The sequence below is a fragment of the Amphibalanus amphitrite genome, unplaced genomic scaffold (assembly GCF_019059575.1).
Source record: "Amphibalanus amphitrite isolate SeventyFive unplaced genomic scaffold, NRLGWU_Aamphi_draft 000040F_arrow, whole genome shotgun sequence".
Classification (NCBI taxonomy): domain Eukaryota; kingdom Metazoa; phylum Arthropoda; class Thecostraca; order Balanomorpha; family Balanidae; genus Amphibalanus; species Amphibalanus amphitrite.
Genome location: NW_024881536.1, coordinates 308,046 through 333,446, shown reverse-complemented (window position 1 = coordinate 333,446; position 25,401 = coordinate 308,046). Strand labels below are relative to the sequence as shown.

General features: G+C 57.1%; 1 protein-coding gene across 4 annotated transcripts; it reads left to right on the top strand.

Moving 5' to 3' along the window:
- Positions 1 to 294: 294 nt before the first annotated feature.
- Positions 295 to 24,911, top strand: LOC122374990 (serine/threonine-protein kinase mTOR-like). 4 transcript variants are annotated; one of them, XM_043354126.1, is made up of 41 exons: positions 295 to 486; positions 901 to 1,045; positions 1,320 to 1,555; positions 1,826 to 2,019; positions 2,235 to 2,427; positions 2,550 to 2,789; positions 3,057 to 3,157; positions 3,948 to 4,116; positions 4,617 to 4,787; positions 5,163 to 5,367; positions 6,145 to 6,761; positions 7,028 to 7,260; positions 7,616 to 7,740; positions 8,510 to 8,649; positions 9,251 to 9,616; positions 10,005 to 10,196; positions 11,794 to 11,970; positions 12,399 to 12,488; positions 12,779 to 12,909; positions 13,155 to 13,359; positions 13,534 to 13,705; positions 14,008 to 14,209; positions 14,689 to 14,905; positions 15,448 to 15,633; positions 15,975 to 16,100; positions 16,376 to 16,506; positions 17,181 to 17,384; positions 17,698 to 17,836; positions 18,213 to 18,407; positions 18,710 to 18,808; positions 19,228 to 19,350; positions 19,593 to 19,775; positions 20,133 to 20,288; positions 20,556 to 20,709; positions 21,054 to 21,337; positions 21,597 to 21,802; positions 22,062 to 22,209; positions 22,610 to 22,756; positions 23,048 to 23,201; positions 23,679 to 23,865; positions 24,236 to 24,911. In XM_043354126.1, the coding sequence occupies exons 1-41, from the start codon at positions 400 to 402 to the stop codon at positions 24,249 to 24,251; spliced, it is 7,446 nt and encodes a 2,481-aa protein (XP_043210061.1). In that variant the 5' UTR covers positions 295 to 399; the 3' UTR covers positions 24,252 to 24,911. The 4 variants fall into 4 exon arrangements, with proteins under 4 accessions (XP_043210061.1, XP_043210054.1, XP_043210076.1 ...); XM_043354119.1 differs by having other exon boundaries at positions 296 to 486; positions 23,045 to 23,201; XM_043354141.1 differs by lacking the exons at positions 295 to 486; positions 901 to 1,045; positions 1,320 to 1,555; ... (2 more) ...; positions 2,550 to 2,789; positions 3,057 to 3,157 and adding an exon at positions 3,371 to 3,381 and having other exon boundaries at positions 23,045 to 23,201.
- Positions 24,912 to 25,401: the final 490 nt, after the last annotated feature.

Genomic DNA, 25,401 nt, shown 5'->3' with positions numbered 1-25,401 from the left:
GATAAGGTGTTCGAAAAACCATAGGGGAAGGGAGTTTCAACCCCCCCCCCCCCGCAGGGCGCGGGTTAAATAATTATCAACGTCATGGGAAAGCCATGGCACATAGGTATTCGAATGCACATTCTCTGAGTCGGAGTCGAGGCAGCTTGGATGACCCCAACTCCGACTTCTAGCTCGTTGCCACGACGCTGGGTGACTCCGACTCCGGCTCCGAAGTTTTGACTTGTACTGTTTTGATTTGACTTTTTTGACTTGTACTGTTCAGCCGCCTTGTTTGAGGAAGACGTCAGATGAATTGTGTTTCATTTCAGATAGCTGACTTATGATGCAGTAACATTAGTGGAGCTTCAAGGCATGGTATGATACAGCCCAAGTCTGTGACTACTCACTGACCGCAAGATGGCTTCCAAGCCAATATCCATAGTCCAGTCATACATCAATGGACTTCGCTCCAAGTCTGACGAGGAGAAATCCAAGACTGTCCATGTAAGTAGCCGGGTTTCGGCCCGTGCATTGGTGGAGGGGACGCGTCCCCACCTGCTAGACTGGAGATATTTTCTTGCTTCCCCTCTTTTAATTTAGTTTATAGTATCTTTATCGTTGCTGAACGAATCTGGCTGATTTTGTGCTGGCTTTTGAATGAGGGCAATGGACACCAATCCTGATGATACATCAAGTGAATGTGATTTTGAGGTCACTGTGAAGCTCTAGGTATGTCATTTGACCATTATTTATGAACGATATTGGACCCCAGAGGCAGCTACCCAAGACCTGGTCCCCTGACCCCCCCCCCCCACACACACACAGGAGCTGTACCGCCATGTCAGCACAGAGCTGCTGGAGGTGCCCCTGACTCCCCTGACTCCCCCTGACCCCCCCCCCCCCTCCCTGCCCACACAGGAGCTGTACCGCTATGTCAGCACGGAGCTGCTGGAGGTGCCGCCGGCCGAGCTGCAGGCCTTCATGGACGAGTTCAACCACCAGATCTTCAACCTGGCCTCCAGCGCCGACATCAACGACAAGAAGGGCGCCATCCTGGCCATCGGTGGGTCGCCGGCGCCCTGCTGCGTCAGCCCCGGCCGGAGTGGTCGCGGGGAAGGCTGACATGTCTTCTGTTTTTAGGGAGTTGCTGATAATTTGAACTGCCTTGTAGGAAGACTCGTAGTTTCAACTATTTACGAAGTGTTGCCTGTTGCGGTTACCTGTATGGGACGTCGTCTCTCTAGCCTCTGTGACCACTGAGCGGCAGGCGCGGTGTTCTGATTGTCCCCAGTGACCAACTGACCGACCCGTTCCCCACCCTACGCGCGCGCGGGCAGTGAGTCTCATCAGCGTGGACGTGGGTAACAGCACGACGCGCATCACGCGCTCTGCGAACCTGCTGCGCAACCTGCTGCCGGGCGCCGACACGGGTGTCATCGAACTGACGGCCAAGGCGGTGGCGCGGCTGGCCATCAGCTCCGGCCTCAACTCGGCCGAGTATGTCGAGTTCGAGGTGAAACGGGCCATCGAGTGGCTGGGAGCGGACAGAAACGAGAACCGGCGCCAGTCAGCGGTGAGTGTGTGTGTGTGGGGGGGGGGGAGGGAGAGAGGATGACGGAGAGGGAGGGAGGTGACTGGAGGGGAGGAAAATGTCTCGTCTGTCGTTGTTTTGGTGCCAAGAAGTGGTTACTGCCTATTTTGGCATAACTACCTAGATGCAACGATAAACGACAAATCAAATGTTGTTGTCAAACATCATCATCGTTTCTCGAGACCCCTCTCGCTGACCACCCCTAAGCTGACCACGATGTGACCTCCCTCTGACGTCCCCGTCTGCCGACAGGTGATTCTGCTGCGGGAGCTGGCTGCCTCGGTCCCCACCTACTTCTTCCAGCAGGTGGGGCCGTTCTTCGACATCATATTCTGCGCGGTGCGCGATCCCAAGCCGAGTATCCGCGAGGGCGCCGTCGGTGCCATCCGTGCCGCGCTGCAGGTCACCGCACAGCGCGAGGGCAAGGAGTCGCAAAAGCCGCAATGGTGAGTGCAGGGTAAATGAGAACCGCTGCGCGTGTACCTTCCTGGATACAATACGCCATGGTACCGCCACTAATGTCATGTCTCAAGTTATATTTAACATACCAGTAAAACACCTTTTGGGGCGACGAACGAGTGAGCGGAGTGTGAGTCCTGCACTGGAGGATGCTGCTGGTCGGCGCCCACTGTCTGGCTGACACCCGCCGCTCCGCCGGCAGGTACCAGCAGTGTTACGACGAGCTCGAGCTGGGCTTCACGGACGAGTCGCTGCGCGGCCTGACGCGCGAGGACCGCATCCACGGCTCGCTGCTGGTGCTCAACGAGCTGCTGCGCTGCTCCAACGTGGACTGGGAGACTGAGCAGCAGCAGCTCGAGGCCGTGGCGCTGCAGCACACAGATGGAGCCGCACGGGTGAGAGGGGAGAGGGAGCATTAATGCTGGTTAGTTAGGACTGGTCGTGGTTATTTCCCGGTGTCTGTCTCTTTGTCTTGTTACCTGTAAAAATGACTATCCCCCGTTGCCCCTGCCGGCAGCCGGCGCACCACCACCAGCACCTACAGCCGATGCAGCAGGCCCCGTCCCCGGCCCCGCAGCAGCAGGCGCCGCGGCAGCGACGCTACAAGGCCATGCTGATGCGACTGACGCAGAAGCCGAGCTTCAGTCCGAGCTACCTGCTGAGCGGCGCGCCGGCCGGCGGCGGCGGCCAGCCGCTCTACGCCAGTCTCACGTGCCGCGCGCTGCTCACCAGCAAATACGCGGCCATCTGCCACCACGTGAGTCGGCCGGCCGGGGCGGACGGAGCTCAGTCACAGTTCTGGAGTGGCTAGGCGTCATCAGGCTGCTGTCATAAGTGTCTGTGTGTTTTTCTTTGTCTGTTACGAGCGTTGACAATATTTACTGAGCGGTTTGATCACCGTCTCTAAAAGTTGCGATGTGTCGTCGTTTATTTTTTTGGTGAACTCGTTTGGGTGGCAATCGGCCCCTGTGTGGTTGGACGGTGTTGCGTGGTTCGTGTTTGTGATGCCGCTCCTCCGTCACAGGTGACGTCTAACATGTACAACAAGAGTCCGTACGTGCAGCAGGTGATCCTGTCCATGCTGCCGCGGCTGGCTGCTCTCGACAGGGACCGGTTCTGCAGCAAGTGAGTTTATTGTTGGGCTGGGGCCTGGGAACGGTGGGTGGCGGTCCGCCCTCGACAGGCCGACCGGTTCTGCAGCAAGTAAATTTATTGTGGGACTGAGATGGTAGGTGGGGAACAGAGTGTGACAGGGACCGGTTCTGCAGCAAGTGAGTTTATTGTTGGGCTGGGGCCTGGGAACGGTGGGTGGCGGTCCGCCCTCGACAGGCCGACCGGTTCTGCAGCAAGTAAGTTTATTGTGGGACTGAGATGGTAGGTGGGGAACAGAGTGTGACAGGGACCGGTTCTGCAGCAAGTGAGTGTTTATTGTAGAGCTGGTAATGGTGAGTGGTGGGCCGCCCTCGACAGGCCGACCGGTTCTGCAGCAAGTGAGTACTTGTGGTAGGGCTGGTAACGGTGAGTGGTGGGCCGCCCTCGACAGGCCGACCGGTTATGCAGCAAGTGAGTTTGTACCGGCGGGGCTAGGGTCTATAGCAGAGGCCGCCCTCGACAGGGACCGGTTCTGCAGCAAGTGAGTACTAGTGGTAGGGCTGGTAATGGTGAGTGGTGGGCCGCCCTCGACAGGCCGACCGGTTCTGCAGCAAGTGAGTTTGTACCGGCGGGGCCGTGGACGGTGAGTGGCGGGCAGAGCCGTAAAATGACCTTAAGTGGAGTCATCCACAAGGCTGGTCTCCTCACTGACTTGGCGGTGGGCCTCCATTCGCCGTTCACTTTTTTCTCCCTGTTGCTGAGCTGCTCCCTCCCCTGCCCTAGCTCTCTGTCCCGCTGACCCCCGCGGCTGCCGCATCGCCAGGTACATGTCCAAGGCGGTGCTGTACATCCAGTGGTGGCTGCAGCGAAAGGACGCCGCCAAGTCGTCGGCCTTCCTGTGTCTGGGCTTCCTGGCCGCCGCTGTCCGACAGCACATCACCAAATACGTGGGCAGCGTGCTGGAGCCCATCAAGACGCACATCATGCCCAAGGTGGGCTGCCGAGACTAGCGTGGAATTCTCGTGTGTCCCATTGCTGGTGTCTTCCTCCTGTGATTTTATTCTATCTTTTTTACGTACTTTGTCAAACTAGTAACTGAGCTAACTTTACCATGGCAGCGTTATGAATGAATTGCTTGTGATTACTGAGGTGATCTTAGCAACTGAGCAGTTGAAATGGGAACAAGTAACTCTTGATGCGTTATCGACTGTTTTCGGAATTGTCAGCATCCCTCTTCTTCGCTGTCGACGCGCCCGTAAACCCTAATAAACAAACAAACAAACAAACAGCATCCCTCTTCTAGCCCCTAACCTCCCCTAACCTACTCCATGCCAAGATCATTGTAAGCTGTTCGATCATAAACTTCTGTACATAGACGGTGAACAGAGGGATAATGGTTCCGTTGTTAAGTCACGTCCAAGATATGAACACACTACGGCCTTCCATTCTCTCCACACTATTTGCCCCCCCCCCCCTCCCGCTCCGTCCCCAGGACGGTTCTCTGAAGAAGCGCGGCGCGCCGGTACAGACGGATCAGGCGGTGTACGTCTGTATCTGGCTGCTGGCGCGCGCCGGACGAGCAGAGCTCCGGGCTGACATGGACGAGCTGCTAGGACACATGCTGGCCTCGTCGCTCACGCCGGCGCTGACACACGCGCTTCAGGTGAGTGGTGGGGTGGCACGGCCAGTGTCGGCCGGGGGGCTGAGACCCTGCGCAGGACACGAGACTATAGGGTACTAGGGGGCCTGCGCTGGATGATAGGCGCATGTGCGCGCCGCGTCATTGACATTTCTTTCAGATATCATGCTTAGCGATCGCGCATTTTGTGAAAAGCTTTAACAATACGTTTCAAGTTAGGTGTCATTTTTTCATTCGACTAATACCACGCCCTTCTTTCTCAAGAACTCTGTTCGCTACTGTACCGGCCATCCCACCGCCGCTCGTGTTCGCTACTGTACCGGCCATCTCACCGCCGCTCTTGTTCGCTACTATACCGACCACCCCACCACCGCTCTGCCCCCCCCCCCCCCTGAACAGGAGGTGGCCACGCAGATCCCGGAGCTGCGCCAGAAGGCCGGCGAGGGTCTGATGACGGTGCTGTCGGCGCGGCTGGGGGTGCGTCCGCTCGTGCTGCGCCACCGGCCGCCGCCGGCCGGGCCCCTGGCGCGACCCGCCACCGACCGGCTGACCGTCATCAACACCGTGCTGGCCATGAGGACGCTGTCACACTACGAGTACGACAGTGAGTAACCTGGTGATCGGCCCGTGGGGGTATTGCGAGTACGACAGTTAGTGGGGCCTGCGGGTCGGCCCGTGAGGACGCTCTCACACTACGAGTACGACAGTAAGTAGAGCCGGCCCGTAATGACACTATGGGTACGACAGTGCGTGGGGTCTTAGTGGGGGCCTCAGTGAGTGGGGGCCGGAGTCGATAAAGAGTGGTTGGAGGGGATCCGCGGGGAGCTAGCAGCTGGGTGGATGTGGAGATGACATGAAGCCTTTTGACAATCTTTGCAATCTGATATTTTTTTTAGTCCGAACATTTTGATTGGAAGGATTTGCAAGGACAGAGCCCCCGCTAAGCGAAGCTTATTGCGGTGACCCTGCCCTCTACCCTCCGATCGCGCAATTCCGGTTCTATGGCAGAATGTAGAGTCCAAAGTTTAACGTGCGCACATCGCCGCGCACGGCCGGTCCCCTCACTGACTTCGCCTGGCTGCGGCCTGCCACCGACCGCAACCATACCAGTCAGGAGGCCCATAAACGTCAAGCGCCCGTCGCGCTTCGAACCCGGACTGTTGTAACCGGGAACGCGTGCTCTCACCACGCGGAGTCCAACGCTCTACCGACTGAGTTACGAGACCGGCAACCGACTGAGCTACGGGACCGGCTTGCTTTCGTGATTCTTGCTTCCCGGCTTCCTTGGCGCTAAGTGATTAAACGCTGCAGACTTTCGCAGACTATGTGGTGGTATTTCTCGTGAACATTCAGCGAGTCTGACGGCCTTTTGTTCCGGCAGACCGTTCGCTGATGCTGTTCATCCAGTACTGCGCCGACAACTACCTGACCTCAGAGGACGCCCAGGTGCGTCTGGAGGCCGTCCGCACCACCTCGCACCTGCTGACGCCCTCGCTGCTCGGCGTCACTGGGCGCAGCTCGACGCTGCAGAAATCGGTCAGCGACGTCATCAGCAAGCTGCTGGCGGCCGGCATCACCGACACCGACCCCGACATCCGTCTGACCGTCTTCTGGTCGCTGGAGGAGCGCTTCGACAACCACCTGGCGCAGGCCGAGAGCCTCAACGCCCTGTTCGTCTCGCTCAACGACCAGGTGTTTGAGATCCGCGAGATGGTGCTCTGCATCATCGGCCGGCTGAGCGCCATGAACCCAGCCTACGTGATGCCCAGCCTGCGCAAGACGCTGATCCAGATTCTGACGGAGCTGGAGCACAGCGGTCTGGCCAGGAACCGTGAGCAGTCGGCGCGCCTGCTCGGCCACCTGGTCTCGTCGTCGCCGCGGCTGACGCGCCCCTACCTGCGGCCCATCATGAAGGTGCTGTGTCAGCGCCTGAGGGAGAACGAGCCGAACGCGGCCGTGGTCAGCAGCATCCTGTACGCCGTCGGAGATCTGGCGCACGTGAGTATGACTAGGAGAGAGGCACGAGTAGAGAGCTCTGGGGCACGTGAGGCCGGAAGAAAGTGCGTAGATATAGCCCGGGATAAAAGTTTTAGTAGGTTGACATGCTGCTCTAGACATTTCTCGTCTGACATTTTTTTTGGGGGGGGGGAGGAGGGATGTGTGGCCGTCGCGGCCTGCCATCTGTTGCGTCTCGTCAGACCGCCCGCACCCCACCGCCCCTCCCTCGCTGACCCTCGGCCCGCCCCTGCCCTCCTCCCCATCAGGTGAGCGGTCCGGAGATGGGCCACTGGGTGAACGAGCTGTTCCCGCTGCTGTTGGCAATCCTGGCCGACAACAGCTCGCTGGCCAAGCGGGAGGCGGTGCTGTACACGCTGGCCAACCTGGTACAGGCGCGCGCGGACCCCAGCGGGCCGACCAGCAGCGCCTACCAGCAGTACCCGCAGCTGCTCGACGTACTCATCGGCTTCCTCAAGACCGAGCAGCAGCCCACCATACGGTCAGTGGCGGACCGGAACGGTCAGGCCGTGGAGGGGGAGACGTGGTCATTTAGCTGCGAATAATCGTAAAATGATGTTATAAAGTAGAAACAGCAAAAGTAGGAGGAAATTAGGAACAGGAGGCGTAGTTACTGGAGTTCTGAATTGCTGTGATTCGCATTCTTTAGTGCGGTTTCAGTTGACTTGTGACGCTTAACCTACGAGTTACGTCAAATCCTGATGCTACAGCTGTACCGTTTACAGCATGTCGAGACCCCTTTGCTATTTTCACGCCGCTATTGTCCCTCCTATTGTGCTGCTGGCTCTCCGTCGCCTTCCGTCATGTGTCTGACGGTCGCTCGGTCCGTGTTCCAGTCGTGAGACGATTCGTGTGCTGGGTCTGCTGGGCGCTCTAGACCCCTACCGAAAGAGGACACTCAACCAGGAGTCGAACGAGGAGTGTCTGGTGATCCCCGACCCGGACACCACCGATACACTGGGTAAGAGAGAGAGAGAGAGAGAGAGAGAGAGAGAGAGAGAGAGAGAGAGAGAGAGAGAGAGAGAGAGAGAGAGAGAGAGAGAGAGAGAGAGAGAGAGAGAGAGACAGAGAGACAGAGAGACAGAGAGACAGAGAGACAGAGAGACAGAGAGACAGAGAGACAGAGAGACAGAGAGACAGAGAGACAGAGAGACAGAGACAGAGAGAGAGAGACAGAGACAGAGACAGAGAGAGACAGAGACAGAGACAGAGACAGAGACAGAGACAGAGAGACAGAGAGAGAGAGACAGAGACAGAGACAGAGAGAGAGACAGAGACAGAGAGAGAGAGAGACAGAGAGAGAGAGAGAGAGAGAGAGAGACAGAGACAGAGACAGAGACAGAGAGAGAGAGAGAGAGAGAGAGAGAGAGAGAGAGAGAGAGAGAGAGAGAGAGAGAGAGAGAGAGAGAGGGGGAGAGGGAGAGGGACACTACCGACACTTACACCATCTGACAGATGACACGGGACACCACCGATACACTGGGTGAGAGAGGGGGGTTACCGACACTGACACCATCTGACAGAACTGACACGGGACACCACCGATACACTGGGTGAGAGGAGGACACTACCAACATGTTGGGTAGGGGTAGAGCGGTGGTAACTGCGTCAACCTTGGAGCCCACTAGTTGGCGTATGTTTTGTGGCAGTCTCTGTTCTACCATCCTCGGGCTGTTGTCATTTAGACCGCCTGGTGTCTGTCTGTCCAACTGAGCCCTCCGTGTTCGCAGCGGACGCCAACAGCAGCGTGCGGCTGGTGAACATGTCGCAGCACTCGATGGACGAGTTCTACCCGGCCGTGGCCTTCGGAACGCTCATGAGGATCATTCGCGACCCGGCGCTCTCCCAGTATCACACCATGGTGGTCCAGGTACGGATACTAACACCATACACACACACACCCACACCATACCCCGACCCGGCGCTCTCCCAGTATCACACCATGGTGGTCCAGGTACGGATACTAACACCATACACACACAGTACCCACACCATACCCCGACCCGGCGCTCTCCCAGTACCACACCATGGTGGTCCAGGTACGGATACTAACACCATACACACCCACCCACACATACCCCGACCCGGCGCTCTCCCAGTACCACACCATGGTGGTCCAGGTATGACAATTATACACCCACACATAGACCTCTACATACCAATACTTGGTATGTAAAGGTCTATGACCCACACCATACCATACCGACACCAACACACACCATACCCCGACGGTGGTCCAGGTATGGCCTTTTAATTCAGATTCATGCGCCCACACTCACTTCTACTGTGGGTATAAGACGTGGTACCGGAATTCGACGGAATTCGACCCATGACAGGCAGTTGGTATGTTTGTGACCATCCCCTTCATATAGCCCATAATATGGCAGCGTCACTCTCCCGTTTGGCCGAGAGCCGGCCGCCGCCTCCCACCGCTCCGTCTGACCGCCTGCCTCTCCGCGCGTCTGTTACAGGCGATCTCGTTCATCGTGCAGTCGCTGGGCACCAAGTGCGTCTCGTACCTGTCACAGGTGATGCCCTGCCTCCTGCTGGTGATCCGCACGGCCGACGCGCCCTTCCGCGAGTTCCTCTTCCAGCAGCTGGCCACGCTGATCGACGTGGTGCGCCAGCACATCCGGCCCTCGCTGCCCGACATATTTCTGGTGATTCGCGAGTTTTGGCAGCTGGACTCGCCGCTGCAGCCGACACTGATCGCCCTGGTGGAGCACATTGCCGCCGCGCTCGGCTCAGAGTTCAAGACGTATATGCCGCAGCTGATCCCCAACACGCTGCGAGTGCTGTACCACGACACTAGCCGAGGACGCGTCGTCACGCTCAAGGTAGGGGGCGAGGAGGGTGTGTATTGCCTCCAAAGAGGGGAAGGGGCGCCACTGGCAGGGAGGAGAAGGGACGTCACTAGTGGGATGGACTCTGCAGATTTATGACGCGTCGTTTCTTTTTTTTGTATGCATTGGGGTTTGCTGTTTCCAGCCGGCTCGGCCGCCCCTTTTCTCATGAACTCGTCTCCTAGCCGACCATGTAACCACTCTGCAGGCCAGTCTCCTCCCCACCCTCAACCCTCACCCACCTTCTGCTGAGCGGCCCTGAGTTTCCCTGCCGCGATTTTTTTCCTCCTAGTCCGTCACCCATGAACAGATGACCAGGAGTGCCCCCGCCGCAGTCCCAGCAGCCCTGACTGACGAATTGTGACCCCGGTCCCTGCTGCAGCTGCTGTCGGCGCTGAGGAAGGTTGGCCGAAACCTGGACGACCACCTGCACCTGGTACTGCCGCCCATGGTGCGCCTGTTCGACCCCAAGGACGCGCCGCTGCCCGTCTGCCAGGAGGCGCTCGTCACCGTCGCCGACCTGGCCACCAAGCTCGACCTCACCGAATACGTCGGGCGCATCATGCACCCGCTGGTGAGTAGTGGGTAGTGGACCGTCCGCTGGTGGGTATTGGTTCATGGGCTGAACTGGCGATAAGTGGATCATGTCGGTCAAATCCGCTGCCTACAGGGTGTCTCAAAAGTTCGCTTACAGGTACCAGCCATGCTTTTTTGTCAATAATTCTGAATCAACATGAAATTAACAGTCGAAATTTTGCATGGGCATTGGTAACAACCTTCCTCAAGCAGCTTCATTGTTTTCAAGCGCATTCGACCCTTCATGAGCTCACAAAAAGGGTTCACCTCTGACCATGGATCAGGCATGAAAATGGAGGTCGCATACTCGGGTCGGCTGAGAAACTCTCTGCTTCACGAGTAATGGGAATGGTTAAGTCTGAAATGACACATGGCAAAGTGTCGGCGAGGATGAGTACAACATGATGGTCATCTAATAAAAACGGTGGCTAAAATTTTTGAAGGACAAAACCATGCGAGACTAACAGCGCTTTGAACGACCCTTGTACCGCAGCAGACTCGTGCTCGGGAAAGCAGCTGAAAATGCAGTCCTAACTATTGAAAACTGACTAGAAGCTCACAGACAGAGGTTACCCAGTTTCAAAAATTGCAGGTCATCATAAAATAAAGACAAAATATCATTAAAAATTGTTTATGATATCTATAACGCTAAATTTTGAGGGAAAATAATGCGAAAATCGTCAATGCCGAGGACAAGTGACCCTCCAAAAGTGTCAATTAATGTAAAGTTTTATCTAATGAAGTTTCAAGAGGCAGCTCTGGAGCAAATAGCTTTCTTTTACACACAAAATCTGGACAAAACCGCACGATGGACAGGTTTTGGCCGTTTACAAAGCAGAATCTCTCCTGAGGAAAACACTCCGGAACCCAGCGAAGGTCTTGGCATTGGGAATGACGAGCGTTCGGGATTCGCAAATTTTGCAAAATGTGTCTAAGAAACAGATGGCCGACACATTCTGCTACGATATGCTGCGAAAAATTTGCCCCTGGCACTTCCCATTTGTTCAGGAATGGGGTTGTTTTGAAAAGGAAAATGGTGCTTGGGAGGTCGGCGCCAGTCATTCATGAAGGAGTTAGCGCCAGAGAAGACCTACAAAATACTCACGGATGGTGTTGATGCAAGCTATCGGCTTTCAGGGAGAAGCGGATGTTGCCGGGGAGCTCGTCAAACCTAAATCCGACGCAGAAACTACGGGGGATTCCCCTACAAGAGCTTGAAAGCTGGTAACCTTTTACCAGCCTCCGGCAGCTGACGGAGTGACGAAAATCGGTATGGGCAAATATTTTTGGAGATACAGCAAAGGGTTTGGTTTCCAACCTTCCGAATCAGTTGTCAAAGCATGCATATTTGTCTAGTGTACACACGAACACCAAAACCTAAGATTTTTGGCCGGTTCTTATATGCTTTATTGACATGGGAAATGTGTAAACGAACTTTTGAGACACCCTGTATACGTGACTGCGCTGACTGACCCCCCCCCCCCCCTTCTCTAGATCCGCTGTCTGGACACGTGTCCGTCTCTGCGCTCGCCGGCGATGGACACGCTGTGTGACACTAGGTTGGGCTGACTGACCCCTCTCTCCCTCTCTATTAGATCCGCTGTCTGGACACGTGTCCCTCGCTCCGCACGCCGGCCATGGACACGCTTTGCGCGCTGGTGCAGCAGCTGCGTCGCCGCTACGCCCTCTTCATGCCCACGGTGAACAAGGTGCTGCTCAAGCACGGCATCCAGAACGTCGAGTACGACCAGCTTATCAGCACGCACGTACTGGTACGTAGCAGCTACCGGTATCAGGGGTCAGCGGTGATCAGTGGTTGGAGGTGTTCAAAGTTGTGGTGGGAGTCGGTGATTGGGTAGCTGACCAGTGTGCGGGCTGAGGGGGCTACCGATCTCTGGGGTGTTGAACTGGGAGGGGATAAGGGGGTGGCTGCCGGCTGGTGGGAGTTAGATGGAGTTACAGGGGATTTCGGCGGCTGGACGAACAGCAGAGTGTTGTTTTTCACTTTGCTAATCCTAGGACGAACTGTTCGTTTGTATTTATAATATAGGTCGCAGTGCAGCCAAACACCCTAATTGCCATCCTGGGCTGGGTACCACCAGTGTGTATTCTTTAGCCAGTTCTCGCTCCCACCAACTTCCCAGTTCCCGCGGCCCTCCCGGCCCCGCTGACCCATCTGTGTCTATGTGTTTGTCTCCAGACGTCAGCAATGGAGGAGGACAGTCCGAGCTGTGTGTACCAGCCGGGATTCGTGCAGCCGGAGACCGCCGAGCCGGCACCGTCCAAAAAGGTGGGTAGTCAACTGGGGGGAGGGACCATGCCATTGGGTGTGACCTGTCAGACTGACCTGTGATTTGTTACCGCTACCGTGACGTGAGTATGACCGTGATCTATGACCGTGACGTGTATTGGTCATTCTGTAACCCAACACCCTTGCCTTCTTTGGTATCGGCCGAACAGTGTGCGCTATGTACGACCTGTGACCCGGCCTCTGGAGACACCCACTCAGGCCCCTACGAACAGCCGTGACCCTACCACCATCACTCTAAACTGTGGCCCGGTGCCCGCCGCTGCCGGCAGCTCTCCGTTTCAGTCAACAACCTGAAGCAGGCGTGGATGGCCTCCCGCCGGGTGAGCAAGGACGACTGGTCCGAGTGGCTGAGGCGCATCAGCATCGCCGTCCTCAAAGAGTCGCCCTCGCACGCGCTCAGGTGAGGAGCCGCGCAATATCGGGTGACGGCTCAGTGGCACCACCTGACGTGCTGGCTTTGCATGTGCTATTTACGCAGTGTTCATCATTGGATCGTAACCTGGCCCCCACTTCCGACTTGTGCTGCGCGCCTGCGGTACCCTCCGTGTGACGTGAACGCCGTCCGCTGTGCCTGTCAGGTCGTGCTGCGCGCTGGCCCAGTCGGCGGTACCCTCTGTGTAACCCTGTCCCTTGTCTCCCCGTCAGGTCGTGCTGCGCGCTGGCCCAGTCGTACCCGCAGCTGTCGCGGGACCTGTTTAACGCGGCGTTCGTCTCGTGCTGGTCCGAGCTGGATAAGGACCACCAGGGCGAGCTACTGGACGCTGTCCGGCTGGCGCTGCGCTCACAGGAGATACCCGAGATCACACAGACGCTGCTCAACCTGGCAGAGTTCATGGAACACTGCGACATCGTGAGTCAGACGGACGGGGCTGTTGCTGCGACATCGTGAGCTGGACGGTGGCGCGCGGCTATGAGAGTCGGTGCTTCTGCAAAGGCGTGGACTTTCTTCTGTAGAGTGCTCGGCTTTAGTGCTATCCGGGCATCACTGTGGCGTATTTGACCGTTCACATCCTACCGTCCCCAGGAGTCGCTACGTATCGAGAGCCGCCTGTTGGGCGAGCAGGCTCTGCGGTGCCGCGCCTACGCCAAGGCGCTCCACTACAAGGAGGAGGAGTTCCACAAGGGCGCCACCACGCAGGTGATCGAGACGCTCATCTCGGTCAACAACAAACTGCAGCAAAAGGAGGCCGCTCAGGGTGAGAGATGCAGTGGGAGAGGGAGAGAGGGAGCAGATTATGGGGGAGAGAGGGAGCATTTGATGATGAGTGGGTGGTGTTGAAGACCAAAGAAATTATGGTCTATTAATGACGGAGAAAAATAGCAATGTCTGGATGCTTCGATTTGTGAACGTTTCAAAGTGAAGGCGACGTAAATGGCAAAATATCCGTTGTTTGAATGACTTTTGTGAGCATAACAACATTTTGGAAAAGTCACAAAAAGTCAAAAAGTGCCGCCGTATATGACGCGCTGACCTCTCCCGTCTCCCGCTGTCCGCCAGGTCTGCTGGAGTTTGCGCGCAAGTACCACACCAAGTCCGTGGCGGTGCAGGAGCGCTGGCACGAGAAGCTGCACGACTGGCAGTCGGCGCTAGACGCGTACTCGGCCAAACTGGCTGAGCCGGCCGAGGACGACCGGCCGGCCGACTGCGACTTCAGCCTGCAGCTCGGACAGATGCGCTGCATGGAGGCGCTCGGACAGTGGTGAGTCGAGACGGCGGATCGCGGGCGTAGTTGGGGGGGGGGGGGGGTGGGAGGACGTGGAGTCGGGCTCGGACAGATGCGCTGCATGGAGGCGCTCGGACAGTGGTGAGAAGTCAGACAGCAGACATCGAGCTGAGGGAGGACGCGGGGAGGTGAAGTCGGACTCGGACAGATGCGCTGCATGGAGGCGCTCGGACAGTGGTGAGTCGAGACGGCGGTATTGAAGGGATGGAAAAGGCGCCTGGACAGTGCTGAGCAGTCAGGAAGGGTTTGATGGGATGATTGATTTGATCACTGTCGTGATTGAATCAATGAACTCTGCGTGATGGTCCAGCTCTGATGCTTGGTTTGGCTCGAAACTCCCACTCTGACCGCTCCCTCTCCCTCCCCAGGGAACAGCTGTCTTGAGTAGGCTGCCGGCCTCCGTGTGTCGGCAGGTACCAGTCTTCTGATGTGACCTTCCCTGTTTATCTCCCCAGGGACCAGCTGTCCGGTGTCGCCGCCTCAGTGTGGCCTCAGGCGCCGCTGGAGGTGCGCCAGAACATGGCGCGCATGGCGGCCGTCTCGTCACTGGCCACAGCGACCTGGCAGACCATGGAGCCGTACGTGCAGGCCATCCCGCGCGAGACGCAGGAGGGCGCCTTCCACCGGGCCGTGCTGGCCATCAAAAAGGAACAGTACGAGGAGGCCAAACAGGTGCGGACAGATGGGTCGACCACGGTGGAATAGGGCGAGGTGGAGTGTCTGACCATTTAGACGGACGGGATAGCGGGACTGATGAACTCTTGAAAATTGAAATCATCAATTGTCGGTGATACCCAGTCATTATTAGTCGTGGCTCGTGCCTTTCTGTTTCATGCGTGCGAACTTGCGGTCTCAACTGCACCTTCCTTCATCCCCCTTTCTTTGATCGCAACGGTACTGCACTACCATACCAGGTACCGTACTTAACACCCCCCCCCCCTCCCCCTCTGTAGTGGATCGACACGACTCGGGACCTGCTGGACACGGAGCTGATGCTTATACTATACCCCTCATCCCTCCCTCTCCCTGTATACAGTGGATCGACACGGCGCGGGACCTGCTGGAGACGGAGCTGACTTCTATACCGTACCCCGTACTTAACACCCCTCCCTCCCTCCTATGCAGTGGATCGACACGGCTCGGGACCTGCTAGACACGGAGCTAACGTCTATATCATACTCTGCATCACACACCCGTCCCCTCCTCCTCTGTAGTGGATCGACACGGCTCGTGACCTGCTGGACACGGAGCTAACGGCCATGGTGGGCGAGAGCTACCAGCGCGCCTACGGCACCCTGGTCAGCGCCCAGATGCTGTCCGAGCTGGAGGAGATCATCACCTTCAAGCTGGTCAAGGAGCGCCGCTCCGCCATTCAGACCATGTGGTGGGACCGGCTGCAGGTGAGAGAGTGGGAGCGGGCCGTGGGGTGGAGTGTTGATGGGAGCCTGCAGATCGTGTGGTGGAGTGAGCTAGTGAGAGACGGCCGTGGGGTGGGGTGAGAAGGTGAGAACCTGCGGGTCGTGTGGGGTTAGAGAGTGAGTGTGGACATTGACTGCTAGTCGGACGATCAACGGACTTCGAATCATGCTGAGAGTGCAGAGAATTTGAAATGGTTAGAGAGTGAATGAATGAGCGTGTGTTCATTGTCCTCTGCAGCACTATTAAACGCACTGTGTAGTGCTGTTGCACTTTTCCCCGACCTGAGACGTCACTTGACTGAGGGGTCTGTCATTCCGTCCAGGGTTGCACGGCGGCTGTGGAGGACTGGCAGCGCATCCTGCACGTGCGCTCGCTGGTTCTACCGCCCCACCTTGACATGAGGACGCGGCTCAAGTTCGCCGCACTCTGCCGCAAGAGCGGACGGCTGGTGAGAGATGAGGGTCGAGAGGCGGAACTCTGGCGGTCGGACTGAAATTACCGCTAGATTCGTTGTGAAATTAGTTCCTAGTTGGAATAATTGGTTTGGTGCAGTTTCGCGTACACCTCTGATATGGGTGATACATGATTTCGCTGATCAATGTGATCACGTCTTCTAGCTTGTGTATCGTAGCGGTCGTGTAACCGCATTGATCGGTTAATATTTCACCAGACTAGTCGCACTCAGTCGCCACTGCTAACCCTCACCCCTCCTCCGTGCCACAGAACCAGTCCCGTCAGATTCTGGACGAGCTGATTGCGGAGAACCCGGGTCCGTCTCAGAAGGACAACCCGCACGTGCGCTACGCCTACATCAAGTACCAGTGGGCGGCCGGCGACAAACCCGAGGCGCTCAGGTCAGCGGATGGCGGGGGTGCATACTGGGAGGGGGGATGAACACATTGAACAGGGGACCTGTCGGTGTGGTGTCGGCAGATTACTGAGGCTGGCCATGGGAAGGATTGTGGGATGTGGCAACTGGTGATGGCCTGTGAATGGAAGGCAACGTATCTTATTCATCGTTGTGCTGGTGTGTCGTGCGTCATAAGTTTTTTATTGTCTTTGCGTATGTTTTCTTTTTCTTTTTAGTTCTCGGCGGCTGGAGAGTTTCGTGTCGGCCTCGGTGAGCACCTACGGCCGAGCGGCGGCCCCGAGTACCCTCTGACTGACCTGTCCCCTCCTCGCAGACGACTGGAGAGTTTCGTGTCGGCGTCTGTGACCACCTACGGCCGGGCGGCGGCGCTGAGTACCCCTCTGACTGACCTGTCCCCTCCCCCGCAGACGTCTGGAGAGTTTTGTGTCGGCCTCGTGTACCCCTCTGACTGACCTGTCCCCTCCCCTTCAGACGTCTGGAGAGTTTCGTGTCGACCTCTGTGAGCACGTACGGCCGGGCGGCGGCCCTGTGTACCCTCTGACTGACCTACCCCCTCCCCTGCAGACGGCTGGAGAGTTTCGTGTTGGCCTCTGTGAGCACGTACGGCCGGGCGGCGGCCCTGTGTACCCTCTGACTGACCTACCCCCTCCCCTGCAGACGGCTGGAGAGTTTCGTGTCGGCCTCTGTGAGCACGTACGGCCGGGCGGCGGCGCTCAGCGCCGGCCAGGTGCCGCAGCTGAGCTCGGACGAGCCGCGCGGCGAGTCGCCGGCCATCTTGCTCTCCCGCTGCTTCCTCAAACTGGGCGCCTGGAAGGAGGAGTTCGAGCCTCTGTCAGAGACCACCATCCCGGCCGTGCTGCAGTGAGTGACGGGCGGGGGAGGGGATGGACCGGTCCTTTTGAGCCGCTCTCCGAGACCACCATACCGGCCGTGCTGCAGTAAGTGGGAAGGGGTGAGAGGCGGAAAGAGGAAACGATTTTTAGTTAGTTGTGGCAAGGTTTTGTTGGGCTTTTACACAGGATATTTTGTGTAGGCTCATTACCTGTTTAACATTTATATGCCAAGGCTGGTGACGTTGGTCTTTGGCTTCATACTCGGGAGATGTTTCGACAGACTGCGGTACTGAGTTCCCGGCCGTCTGTACCTCACACCCCCTGCCTGCCTCTGTTCGCAGGTACTACCAATACTCGACCAAGTACGACCCGAGCTGGTACCGCGCCTGGCACGCCTGGGCCTTCATGAACTTCCAGGCGGTGCTCTTCTTCCGCGGGCGGTGCGCCGTGTCGCCGGCAGCTGGCGCCGGCGAGGCGGTGGTGAGTGTCACAGTGGGCGGACGGTATGGGATGCGGGCAGTGGGTAGCGTTTAGGGTGGACGCTGTGCCGTATCGCCCGCAGCTGAGACGCTGGCGAGGCGGTGGCAACTGCCGTGGTGGACGGGGGAGAGGCCGGGTGTAGTTATGTGCGGGCAGTGTGCCGTGTAAGTGGTGAAGGTGCTGGAAGAGGGTAATGGGTCAGGGAGGCGTGTGGTGACGGGGAGACAGGCTCGGGCCGAATGTTTATTGGGGACAGGACGTTTGTAACCACTAGTCTGGTCGTTGTGTGAAAGGAAAAATGGTTAGTTTACAGTGTCTTGTGGTTTCTTTGACCAGTAACTGACTGTATCTGACCCGTCACTCTGCCCTGTTACAGCGCTCTGGCCGCCACCTGCCGTTCGTGGTTCCGGCCGTGCAGGGTTTCGTCCGCTCCATCTCCCTGAACACGGGCAGCAGTCTGCAGGACACGCTGCGCCTCCTGACGCTCTGGTTCGAGTACGGACAGGTGCCTGAGGTCAACGACGCACTCACCGAGGGACTCCGGAAAATCAAAATCGACAACTGGCTGCAGGTATGTCGGCCGTGGTGGCTGGACTGAGATTATGAGGAAGGACTAGGAGGAGTCATGGCTGGGACTGCACCAGCTGATGTAGTCTTTTAGGAATTACTGGCAGCGGTCTGAAGTATCAGTAGGTCATCCCAAACTGGTCAAATGGGGACATGCTCGGATGGTATTGCTACAATTGTTTCTGTTCTAAAACGTTTGTTGAATTCTCTTTAAAACGTCAGTTTGGTGTAATTGTTCTACTCTTACGCTCAGTTGTTTGCGATGGAGTTTAGGCTGCTGCTAACGACGGCTGGTTGTTCTCACAGGTGATTCCACAGCTGATAGCCCGGATCGACACGCCTCGGCCGCTGATCGCGCGGCTCATCACCTCTCTGCTCACTGAGCTGGGCAAGGTCCATCCGCAGGTCAGTATTTGCTACTTTACATTAGACCCGTACCTAGGCCCCCTCGGTCGCGCTGATCGCTTGGCTCATCACCTCTGCTCACGGCGCTGGGAAAGGTCCACCCACAGGTCAGAGACTGACCTTCACACAGGTCCCAGGTCCACTCGCATGTTAGTAGTTCTCGTTCTGTATGCAAAATGTTTACTGACCCATACTGGAGGTCACCCCAGGTCAGTTATTCAACTAAAACATATAAATACACTTTTGCGTTCGTTAGCATCAGCTTGTTACACCCGGCTTCTATCATATTTGTTCAGTTTATGTGCCCAGTGCCGTGTAAGCCACACAAACTTTTCATAGGTAAAGTCAGAGTGTGGAACTCAAAGACCGCTGCCGTGCCACGCTGTTCGTGCTCTGAACCGGCCTCCCTCACTCCCCAGGCGCTGGTGTACCCGCTGACGGTGGCCAAGAAGTCGTCGGTGCCGGCCCGGGAGCGTGCCGCCCAGATGATCCTCAAGAACATGCGCGAGCACTCGGAGACGCTCGTCCAGCAGGAGTTCATGGTGGGTGCGGCAATCGTCGCTGGTGCAACAGGGGTTAATTTTTGTGTCCAATATCGGCTGGTGGATCAGAGTTAGTTACGCTAAGTTCGACTGATCACCCGTACTGTGCACCCTCCAACCGTTCTATTTACATAGACCATCACCCTAGAGTCAGCTCTCAGTGACCTCCCTGATCTGAATGAGCCGTCGTCCCGGTCGCGGTCACCAGACTGACCCCTACGCCTGCCTCCCTGCCCTGACAGGTGTCGGACGAGCTGATCCGCGTGGCGATTCTGTGGGACAACCGGTGGCACGAGGGCCTGGAGGAGGCGTCCCGGCTGTATTTCGGCGAGCGCAATATCCCAGCCATGTTCGCCGTCCTGGAGCCACTGCATGCCATGATGGAGCGCGGGCCCGAGACGCTCAAAGAGAAGAGCTTCACTCAGGTGAGGGAGGGGGCGGTCAGAGGAGAGCTTCACTCAGGTGAGAGAGACTTTGGATAGTTTGCACGGTGAAAAATTCAACATTGGTTGTCTTGCATCATATGTCGGCCTCGTCTTGCTGGTGGTATGACATTGCCGTTGAATGATTGCGAAAATTGAAGGAAGTAGAGCGAGCTTGGTCAAACGCTGGTTGCCTCGGCCACCGTCCCACCTTACCCCTGGTACATGTATGACGCCTTTCCCTCCCCTCAGGCTCACGGCCAGGAACTGCAGGACGCGCACGAGCTGTGCCGCCGTTCCGCCGCTATGACGCCCCTGTGCCGTCCCCGTGACACCCGTCCCCCTTCCCCTCCCTCACAGGCTCACGGCCAGGAGCTGCAGGACGCGCACGAGCTGTGCCGCCGCTACAAGCGGAGCGGCAACGAGCGAGAGCTGAACCTGGCCTGGAACCGCTACTACCAGGTGTTCCGGCGGATCTCCAAACAGCTGCCGCTCATCACCAACCTCGACCTGCCGGTAGGGGCGGGAAATGAGGGAGGGAGGGGGGAGGGAGGGATCTCCAAGCAGCTGCCGCTCATCACCAACCTCGACCTGCCGGTACGGACGGGGAGGAGGGAGGGAGGGAGGGAGGAAAGAGTCCATCCTATCGAGGCTAGGAGAGAGATATGGGTCGTTTGGGGCTACACTGCCCCACACCAGCGCTGTGAGCATTACTCATATCTCGATAGTATATGTTTCGACGAGTTGTGAATACTCACCGACTCTCTATGTGTGTGTTTACAGTACGTGTCGCCGGCGCTGATGAACGCCCGGGACCTGGAGCTGGCCATTCCGGGCAGCTACGTGCCGCACATGCCAATCATCCGGATCGCGCGCGTCAAATCCACCCTGACCGTGTTCAGCACCAAACAGAGGCCGCGCAAGGTCACCATGAGAGGTGCGTCCCTGTGTGTGTGGGGGGCTTGCTGAATCCTCCTCCCTATCTGTGTAGATGACCTGTGTGACCCGATCAGCGGTCGCTGATGGTTGGGACAACGTGTGCTGGATGAGGGTTCAATTGGGCTGCAGCTGGTGATTGTTTATGACATCTTCAGTGGTCTAGTTTTGATGTTACTCGAGCTAAGTTCGTATTGATTGTTCACTGTCTCTGTCGTCTACTCAGGTCTGGAGTGATTGCATTCCGTAATTGCTCCATTGTTTTTTTTTTTTACAACGTAGCGGTACAGGCTGCTGTCCACCTACAGTTTCCCGCTTAACTTTGTCCACTGTTGCGCTCCGCAGGCAGCGACGGTCGCGACTACACGTTCCTGGTGAAGGGCCACGAGGACCTGCGCCAGGACGAGCGGGTGATGCAGCTGTTCGGCCTGGTGAACACGCTGCTGAAGACGGCGCCGGAGACGATGCGGCGTAACCTGGCCATCCAGCGGTTCGCCGTGGTGCCGCTGAGCACCAACAGTGGCCTGATCGGCTGGGTACCGCACTCGGACACACTGCACACGCTCATCAGGGACCACCGCGAGAAAAAGAAGATCATGCTCAACATCGAGCACAAAATCATGCTGAGGGTGAGTGGGGAGTATGGTTTGTAGGGGTGTGCTGAATATGGGAAGCGGTAGTGGTGAATATCTCAAACAGTGTGTGCCTAGCTTCATGTGAATAATGCTGCCATCTCATCCAGTGACCTGGCCCATTCGACCTCTCTGATATCGGTCAGATGGCGGCCGACTACGAGCACCTGCCGGGCTGCTGCAGATAAATAAGCCGCCGTGCTGTCTGTGTGACTGACCCCCTCCCCCTCCCCCTGTCTCTGATATATCATCTCAGATGGCGCCGGACTACGAGCACCTGACGCTGCTACAGAAGGTGGAGGTGTTTGAGCACGCGCTGGAGACCACCAAGGGCGACGACCTGGCGCGCCTGCTGTGGCTCAAGTCGCCCTCCTCGGAAGACTGGTTCGACCGGCGCGCCAACTTCACCCGCTCACTGGCAGTGATGAGCATGGTCGGATACGTGCTCGGACTGGGAGATAGGTGAATGAGGGGAAGGGGCAGGAAGGAGGGGGAGAGATTGGTGGGGAGGGAACTGGGGAGGGATGCGTCGGAACTGGGGAATTATGATGACTTGTTGTGAAGCAGTGGTTGGTATACGAGCTCTCATCCCGTCACATGATACTCGATAGTCGATACCGCTGTTTTTAGTGGGAGGGGAGGTAGAAGAGGCCGGGGCACTCCTGTCCGAAAATTTCGCCTCGCTTTCAGTTACACACTGACACGTCTTTGTTTGCCGCAGACACCCGTCCAACCTGATGTTGGACCGGATGAGCGGCAAGATCCTGCACATCGACTTCGGCGACTGTTTCGAGGTGGCCATGACCCGTGAAAAGTTCCCCGAGAAGATCCCATTCCGGCTGACGCGGATGCTGGTCAACGCCATGGAGGTGAGACGGTGGAACGTCATTGGACGGAAGCAGTGGCTTGTTGGGCCGCGTTGAGTCAGGATTTATTGTCAATGTTGATGACGTCTGATTTACATAAGTAGATAGTTCCGTCTAACCAGTTCACGTGGCATGCTTTTGCACCAATTCAACTTTATTTCTATCCATTACCCATAATCATGCATAAACGACAAATTCCGATCCGTGTGATGTGCAGTGTGCACCATCTGATCTTTGCGGATCGACATTCTGTGAGATCTGTAACGATGCATCCCGTCTGATTTGTGACCTGCCTGGTCTGTACTTCATGACCTGCCGTGCCCAGTGCCCAGCGATGACTCCGGTCTGAGTTCTGGCCTACAGTTAACCGACATCTGACTAACATCTGACCTCTGACCTCCAGGTGACGGGTATCGAGGGCACGTACCGGATGACGTGCGAGTCTGTGATGACGGTGCTGCGGAAGAACAAGGACAGTCTGATGGCCGTGCTCGAGGCGTTCGTGTACGACCCGCTCTTCAACTGGTGCCTGGTCGACAGCCCGCGCGCGGTACGTACCAGAGCGGCGGACGGTGGGGGAGCACAGACGATGCGTTGTGTGTACTGGGTGGGAGGGGTCGTTGGAGTGCCGATGGTGTGGACAAATGATTTCGACGTCCAACAAATTTCGAGGTCATGGGGGGTGTCTGCACCTAACAAAGCACCACCCCGTCGTCGGCCCCGGCCTTTCCTCAGCACTGTGTTCATTCTTCCTCCCGACTCATGAGCTTGATCATAGGGAGTCACTTAGCCCCCACCCTGGCGCCCCCTGACCCAGTACTTCGTCCTCGTTCCGCAGCAGGTGCGGCGTCACCCGACGGGCGGCGGCGGCCCGGGCGGCGCCGGCGGGCCCGCCGAGGGCGACGCCGCCGAGCTCGAGCAGGGCGCCCAGCTGGGCTCCAGCCCGCCGCTGAGGAGCCGGCACAACAGCAGCATCGAGGGACAACAGCGCATCGGTGAGGGCGCCGCGCGGAGCCGCGGAGTGTCAGACGCTGGAAATGGGCGTTACCGTAATGGACCAGAACTACCGATCCATGCAGTACTCTTCCACATTTGTTGGGTGGTGACATTTTAAAGTTTAATTTTGTGGCATCTGTCACTGTAAGCTTGTAGGTAACCTTCATGTGACCATGACCTGGTGAGATTTTTTTTCTGACATAACGGCAAAATATCACGCGCAGAGTTTGTGCGCGTAAGCTGATGTTAAGATCCTTTGCGTTGCCACTACACTGCCGTCATGTAGCATCTCGGACTATTTCGTTGATACTTTTGAGTTCTGACGCCAGTCTTCTAATTGGATTATGACCAATGCTATTTCGTGGGGCGGCTCGTTGTTCTGGGTACGGTACACATCGACGCTGTGCAAGACTGACTCAGTACATACCGGCTGTCCCGTCTACACGAATCTCTGAGCGCCCCGCTCGCTCTGCCAGGGGACGGTGACGCCGTGGTGCCCGAGGCGCAGAACAAGAAGGCCGTGCAGATCATCCAGCGGGTGCGGGACAAGCTGACGGGCACGGACTTTGCCAACGAGGTGCCGCTGTGTGTGCGCGACCAGGTGGACCGGCTCATCCTGCAGGCTACATCGCACGAGAACCTCTGCCAGTGCTATATCGGATGGTGAGTTGACAGGGGGAGAGGGAGTGGTAGTCCGGGACCCGGGGGAGATGGATATTGCCAGCCAAAGTGGTGCATTTGGAGGAATTAGTGATTCAAAATCCATCGAGCTATAATAATATGATGACGTGGACTTGAACTGTTGCATTTTCTTGGATCGTTGAGAGGATGTTATGTATCTTATGGGCTTGAAAATGTGTACTGTGCACTCGTTATGTGCCTACTTTTGGCGTACTGGTGGAGGGCACGGCTGCCCCGGCCGTCCTGATGCCTCAGTCTCCGTGCCATATGCGGCATGCGCCCTCCGTCTAATATAACCGGTATTTTTGCACTCCTTCCATCCGTCTTTCTGACGTGTCTGTCTCTCTACCAGGTGCTCGTTCTGGTGATCTCTGCGATGTGTGGTGTTACGCTGTGGAGCACCGGTCTGCGCTGTGGAGCACCGGTATGTGCTGTGGAGTCGCTGTGGAGCCCCTGTGTGACGGGCCTTGTGTAAAAAGCAGGGACAGCGGCGGCGCCTGTGAGCCGCCCAGCTTGCCATCGTGTTTGTGTCAGCTGCGCCGACTAGTGACGGGTGTCTGATGTTTATAGCAGCTGAGAGGAGTTTGGTGAGAATTATTAGCCTTCGGGCGGTCCGGGCGGGGTGAGCGGGGCCCTGTCCGAGCATAGAGGAGGTACTGGCGTGGTGCGTTTGTATAGCGGCCGGCACGTGAAAACTGCGCGCCCCCGCCGCGCCCGCTGTGGCCGGCTGGAGCTTATCGTTATGTGCGGGGCAGATATTGTGCACGCCGCTTAGTGGGAAATGCATATACTGTATGTTTATTTGAGGCATTTGTTGGCTCTACACCGAAGCGCAGTCATCCTCGAGATCAACCGTTTGTTCTTATTTGCGAGTCATTTTGAGATAATCTCTGACGTATTGAGTTGGCCACCGTTTCTAATATCGAACGCTGGTCTGGCATTGATTCGTATTTGGATCCGGTTCCAGCCGCGTTTGCCTGCGAAATGTTACTGTGGTCATTATGGAATAGAGAGCTGGTTGAAATGCTGCCATGTGTTTGTTGGATCCCTCTGATTAAGTGTGGAGCTTTGTGCTCGTGATCTAGGGAGGGATGCCTGACTCGGTGGACTGGTAGCGAGTTGGAGGCCGGGTAGTGCTGACCGTTTGATCTGAGTGGTCATTGTTCAGTCCAGCTGCTGGAAAAAAGTCCAGCTGCTGGAAGCTGGTGAGGCCGGAAAGCCACGGTGTGGGTGAGCCAGGACCTGGAGGAAGTTGTCGCTTGAAGAAGGTGTTGGATCTACTTTTTTCCTGTACCGGGAAAGGGCTGTGCGACCGTGTACTAGGCCCTCTCGGGTTGCGCCACCCGACGTGACGCCTAGCGTGCGGCAGAACCGTAATTCAACAATGCCGATTAAATATATGAAAAGTGCTCGCGCCTCACAGTACCATCAGGAGCAGCATCGTATGGGCTTGAACCAGGAGTAGCCGCGGTCCTTGGCGTAGGAGGGGGAGGGGCTTAGGCGATTTCAATGTCATCG